This window comes from Candida orthopsilosis (assembly GCF_000315875.1).
Source record: "Candida orthopsilosis Co 90-125, chromosome 1 draft sequence".
In the NCBI taxonomy this organism is placed as follows: Eukaryota; Fungi; Ascomycota; class Pichiomycetes; order Serinales; family Debaryomycetaceae; genus Lodderomyces; species Lodderomyces orthopsilosis.
This window is the reverse complement of record NC_018292.1, coordinates 811,202-817,722: the sequence shown is the minus strand read 5'-3', so window position 1 is coordinate 817,722 and position 6,521 is coordinate 811,202. Positions and strand designations below refer to the sequence as shown.

At 35.5% G+C, this 6,521-nt stretch overlaps 3 protein-coding genes across 3 annotated transcripts; 1 reads left to right on the top strand and 2 right to left on the bottom strand. All coding sequences in view use genetic code 12, as the record gives it.

The window, feature by feature from the left end:
• Positions 1-38: 38 nt before the first annotated feature.
• CORT_0A03790 (Coq1 protein) lies at positions 39-1,481 on the bottom strand (the record flags this gene model as incomplete). The annotated part of the gene is made up of 1 exon (XM_003866159.1): positions 39-1,481. One exon carries the CDS (start codon positions 1,479-1,481, stop codon positions 39-41), a length of 1,443 nt encoding a protein of 480 aa, XP_003866207.1.
• Positions 1,482-1,936: 455 nt separating this feature from the next.
• CORT_0A03780 (Nth1 neutral trehalase) lies at positions 1,937-4,618 on the bottom strand (the record flags this gene model as incomplete). Its single annotated transcript, XM_003866158.1, has 1 exon — positions 1,937-4,618. One exon carries the CDS (start codon positions 4,616-4,618, stop codon positions 1,937-1,939), a length of 2,682 nt encoding a protein of 893 aa, XP_003866206.1.
• Positions 4,619-6,082: 1,464 nt separating this feature from the next.
• On the top strand, positions 6,083-6,521 carry CORT_0A03770 (Mdh1 malate dehydrogenase; the record flags this gene model as incomplete). The annotated part of the gene is made up of 1 exon (XM_003866157.2): positions 6,083-6,521. A coding segment is annotated over one exon (439 nt), but the record flags the coding sequence as incomplete, so codon positions are not given.

Below are 6,521 nucleotides of genomic sequence, written 5' to 3'. Positions count from 1 at the left end.
TTCTCTCTCTCTATATATATATATATACAAGTTATTTTCTAATTAGATCTAGTCAACACTGAATTTGTCAACAATTCCAATGCACTTCTAGCATCAGATTCAGGCAATTTACGCAAATTAGCCAATGCATCCATACAATATTTCTTTGCCATTTCTCTAGTTTGTTCAACACCTTGGTATTTCTCGACGGCTCTACGAGCAATTTCAACATCACCCGGTTCATTAAATTTTCTGGCAATTAATTCTCCCAATTTAGGTTCTTGTTTCCAAGCAAACAAAACTGGTGCTGTTGCTAAACCCAATTTTAAATCTGCTTGACTTGGTTTGCCAAATGCCTTGTCGGAGCTGGTGTAGTCCAACATATCATCGACTATTTGGAAACATAATCCTAAATTACGTCCAAATTGATAACAATTTTCAATAATGTCATCTTGAGCACCACTTAAAACAGCAGCAGCTCGACATGATTTCGACATTAACGATGCTGTTTTCAAATACGTCTTGTGTAAATAGTATTCAAATGCAGCTTGAACATTTGTATCATGATCAACAATATCTTCCTCGTTAACGGAATATTGATGTTTTTCAGTGGGGACTTTCCCAGTAGCTTTAGGCACCTTTTTTTCATCTCCATCATTATCTATAATTTCCTCACCACTATTACTCAAGACGGTATTTTTCAATTGCATAAATTCTCCTTCAACCAAATTTGCAATTGTGGTACTCAATAATTCAATAACTTCAGGATTTCTCAATCTAGCGATGGCAACTGAAGCTCTACCCAAAAGAAAATCTCCACCCAAGACGGCCATTTTGTTAGTGAATGCAATATTACCACTAGGTCTACCTCTTCTTGAATCAGATAAATCAATAACGTCATCATGTAATAAACTAGCAGTGTGAATCATCTCAACAATTTCAGCCAACCTTCTCTGTTTAGGTAATATACCATTTTGTTTATCCATTTCAGGTAGTCTATCCATTGGTTTACTCAATGGATCCAAAATAATTTTAGGATTTATACCATGCAAAATATTCAATGGACTTAAACTATCATCAACACTATATCCAGCAATTGATTCTTGACCTGGTTGTGGTGTTCCCTTTATTGGTGTCTGTTCAGTAACATCGTATTCGTCAATTTTTATCCTTTGACGTTCCAGTAATGGTATTTTCAGTAAGGCTTTACTTAAAATTAACACAATTAAAGGTCGAACATTTTTACCTTCAGCTTCAAAATAATAAGAACTTATTCTGTTTAATGTCGGATGGCCAGATCCAATTAAACTGGCAATAGATTTGGCTAGATTGGACATTTCATGACTAACAATTGAAAACGGGTCTTGAAATTTAGTTTGAGCTGGTGGTGAGACTAATTTTTCAGCTGCTTCCACGGCAGTCTTGAAGGAATTGCTAGTGGAATAACCTCGTCTGAGGGGGGCGAGAAGTCCTCTTCGACTCTTGACTATGTTTCTTAGCATTATAAGGCTGTTATCTAATGAGTTGTGTGTGTATGGAGTAAGCTAGTTGAATAACAAGTATAGATATATCTCATAAATCTCTTTCTGGTTGCTAAACAATTGTACGTGAGAGTATAATTTTTTTTTCTTTTTTTGCTTCTCTTTTTTTTTCTCTCGGATGTTGTTGTTGGTTTGGCCCTTGTTTAGTGCGTTCGTGTGGTATGACGCTATGGCCTTAAACCAATTACTTTCATGCTTTACTACTACAAGAGAGAGAGGTATACCTCAGTCTATGTAAAACAAAGATGTAGAATTAAAAAAAAAAAAAGATAAAATGAAAAAGAAAACGAAAAGGAGCTTATGTAACTAATTAGAAAAGCATTTGCTAAAGCTAGCTAGGTTGATGATGTTGTTGTTGATGATGAGCAACATTGCCTGTTGTTTTGAATAATACCACCAACAAAACTAGTACCAGTTCATTGATAACCTTTTCTTTGAGAAGGATGCATGTTTCTCAAAAACACATCCGGTGGAGTCAATGTTCCCAACGCTCTTTGGGCATAAAGATCTAAAAAGGTTAAACCAAACAAATATGATGCATTAACCCATCCAAACCCTTCAGTAGCAACACCTTTGAAATCTAAACCTTGATTACCATATTCTGCATCTACTCTAATTGGAACTGCTCCCTTCGTGACATTATATTTCTCCACCACAACACCATTATAATCGACAAATGATTTAGTCATCATGTAAAGCCATCTGTATGCCAATCTTCTAGCAATACCATCGTATCCATAATTGACCAATCCTATCCAAGCTAATATTTGTTGTGGGGCCCAGCCGAATGGATAATCCCATTGACGTGAAGGTCTACTTAAGCCAACTTCACCTCTTGACTTTAATGTTCCTGCAACCAATCCTCCGTGCTCTTCAAATTTGGGAATTGAAACTTCAACTAATTTAGCAGCTTGTTCTTTTGAGGCCAATTTCGAGTATAACGGCCAGAAACACGTTGCTGATTCATAATCTTCTTGTTTTTGTTCATGAACATTGTAATCATAATAAATGCAGTCTTTTTCATTCCAAAGATACTTGTCAACATTTTTTTTCCGTTCTTTCGCCCTCGCAATCCAGATCTCGGATGCGTGTATCTTGCCATCTCTACCTTCCAATTCATCATTAAAACAATTTGCCAATATGAATGCAAGATCATTTTCATACTTGTACAAAAGTGAATTCAAATCCACTGTTGCCAAGTATGCACATTTACCTTCCAATCTATATGAAGTATCATGACCCGACTCTCTAACTGCTCTATCATGTAAGAAATATTCATCTAATTTTGGTTCTTTAATCTCTTCATTATTGTATTTCTCAATAAATTCTTCTTGACTAATGCCATATTTCTCAACATACTTTTTCAATATAGCATTGAAATGAGAAGCTTCAGTTTCTGGCGGAATACCTTTTCCTTCTGGATGATAGCATGATAACCCGGTACGTTTGTCCAATCTTGGAGGGCAACACCAAACTGTTTCATATTCCTTTATAGCAGCCAATGTTGACCGACGCAAGAAATCTACAGCTTCATTAACATCACCAGGATTAATCTCAACAATCTTGTTAAATACTCTCAAGGCCATATCTGTCAAAAATGGTGGTTGTGAACGACCTAAATAGTAGGACCTATTGGCATTTAAAATCTTTCCATAATATTCAATCTCATAAATGAAATTTTCAACCATACCTCTAGCAAGTTCCAAATGCTCAACGTTTTTACCTGGGTGAACGTCCGTCAATAACCCAAGTGTTTCCATGTATGAATCCCAACCATACAACTCATTGAATCTTCCACCTGGAACCACATATGGCCATCCAATCAAGTTAGTTGGATCTTCTGGGTCTAAACGAGATTCAATAGCCAACAAACCAGGCCTTTTGTTGATGGATTTTATATAGTCAGCATCAATTTTTTCTGGCAAATATTGAACGTCTAATGGAACATCCTTTGAGCTATTCTTGATACGGGTAAGGAAGTCGTACTGATCTTTGCGGTTGTATGGCACATAGATTCTATAGCTTTCTTTACCTTCATGTAATTTTCCATCCTCGTCAACATAGGATTCTTTAATCTTTGTATCTTTAGACATTTCAACAATATTGTCCCTAGTGATACGCCTGGTCAATTTTTTCCAAAATGAGGTTGAAATCAAACGTTTCATCCTATCAACTGGGTTTTCATTCAATCTCGCTTCATCCAAAATAATCTGGTGTCTTCCGAATCTACTGGCAATGGTCAATTCTTGCAACAAATTACTCAACATATAAGTACCTCTCACTGATGACAGCTTGAACCCATTGGAATTGGCAGTACCTAATCTCAACACTTTTGGTCCAGTATCCTCAATAGTGATTTGGCAATTATTATCAGTATCTTCATTTTCCAACAACTCTTTTAAAGTTTCTTGCACATCACTGATATAATACTTCTTTGGACGAAGAATGGAGTCATCCAAAGATGCTCTTCTAAAGTGAAGTGTGTTTTGTGGAGGTGGTGCTAAGGACTGTGAGTTATCTTCATGTTGATAAAGAGGAACAATCGAAGGTCTCTTCTTCATTGCACTTTCAGTTGCTTTCCTAATAAATCTTTGTTCTTTAGCCCCATCAATATCAATATCATCAGGAGTAACAGAATCAGGAGACACTTCACGACTCAATCTTGGAAACTTCTTCGTATCAAGGGTCTTTTGCTTATCATACTCATCATCTTCATCAACATCAGTGTCATGATTCATATGAAGGTTGAAATGTACTTTTGCACCAGTACCTGGCGTATCACTAAATGCTATTCCCAGTGGAGATGGCGATTTCGAGTCACCTGAACTTGGTGGTTCTGAACCTTCTTTGATGGAATCAGTAATCGGATGCGGCTCATTCAATTCCTTCAAAAATTGTTGTTTTGTTGCTGTTGATTCAAAGGTACTAAAAGTCCGAACTCTATTTAGTGGGGAATTTTTACCAAAATTCTTCTTTCTATTGTCACCATAGTATTTTTCAGCTAAAGCAAACGGATCTTCATCACTAGACATTGAAGATTGTCTTCTATGATGTCTAGTGGGAGAGATTTGGTCGGTGGCACTCTGATGAGACAGCATTATACTAAAAAAAATAGGTTGCAATAAATTCTGTGGATCCGATCCAGTGAACAAACTCTTTTCTTTGTAAGATGTGATAACAGATGAAAGACGAAAGAGGGACAATTACTTATAGCGTGGATGTTCTTGTGATGGGACGAAGTTAGTGGTAGTGTTGGCAGTAGTAGTAACAACAATATAAAGATGGATGAGAAAGAAATATGAAATATGTGGTTAAGATGGGATTGTTGATGTGGTTTTTATCTGCAAATGAAGGTTAAATTTAGTTTAGTCACCCTCTCATTGTAGCTGAAAAATAATGTTGCACCGAAACTTACGGAAGAACTTTTTTTCTTTAGTAAAAAAAGAGAATTGAGTGTGTACTGCATATAAGCCATCTTCTTTTTCTGGTAATAATTACACTACCTTTAACAACAAGCGTATAACGCTTAATGACGTATTATATAACATATATACACAGTTTTTATTAACAAACGTGTACTTTTGTAAAAGACATAGAAGAAGAAGAAGAAGAAGAAGAAGAAGAAGAAGAGAGGTTGAAGTAATATTACTTCAATTGGACTGTATTTCAGACAACAATAGTAGGATCATACTCATTCTAAGCTAAGATTGATTTTGAACGCACAATGTGTTCTTGTCACCTTACTTTCACTGACATTTTTGAAGCAGGATATTTTAAACGCAATCGATGCTAAGTTCTAGAGTATGCGATGCAGTAGTTATCTGTGTGGACTCTTTACGATATATTACGTACCAGGCACTGTCAATTACAAGCCCACCCCTTTGTTTAAAAAGTGAGCTAAATAAGGTCAATGGATTTGCAAAAAGCAAAACCCAATCGTTGAATATTATTCAATAGAATCTATGTATATATATATATATATACATATCTGTGACAGAAATAGAATAGAGTAGATTAAAATAGATTAGAGTAGATTAAAATAGATTAAAGTAGATTAGATATATTATCCTCGGTGATTCACCTAGAGTATTATTATTATTATAGAAATGAAAGGGTTACCCCGGACAAAATTGGAAATATGCTTACGGCGAAATGCGGGACAGCGGTTGGGTCAATGTACTCAAAAAATTTCACAGTTAGAAATATAACTCTTTTACATAACACATAGCACACTGTATTATGTAAGTGTTACCTAACAGTTAGCAGTGCTGTTTACATAATAATGTATGGGGTAAATTAAAACAATAAATAACAGTAAACACAATTTCGGTTTGTTGAACACAACACCACACCACAAAATTCAATTTATATTTTTCTCTTTTCATTGGATGTCAAATTCCAAATTCATTTTCTTATACATATATATAGTTCAAACAACCCCCCCTTCTTTCCTTGGGAAACTTTTTATTTTTCAAACTAGTCAATTGAAATCAGGAATTTCATTACATAACTGCTGTACTACATAGGTTTTCAACTACGCAAATACAAATACAGATACAACAATGGTTAAAGTCGCAGTATTAGGTGCCGCTGGTGGTATTGGTCAGCCATTATCTTTGTTGACCAAATTGAATCCAAATGTTGACGAATTGGCATTATTTGATGTTGTCAATGTTCCAGGTGTTGGTGCTGATTTAGGTCACATCAATTCAAATTCAACTACTGAGTCCTTTTTGCCATCATCGAAAGAAGACAAGACTGCCTTGGCTAATGCTTTAAAGGGAGCTGATTTAGTTATAATTCCCGCTGGTGTTCCAAGAAAGCCAGGTATGACTAGAGATGACTTATTTAACATCAATGCTTCTATTTGTCAAGGTTTAGCTGAAGGTATTGCTGAGAATAGTCCAAAAGCTTTTGTTTTGGTTATTTCCAATCCCGTCAATTCAACAGTACCAATTTTTGCTGAAACTTTGAAGAAAAAAGGTGTTTATGATCCAGCAA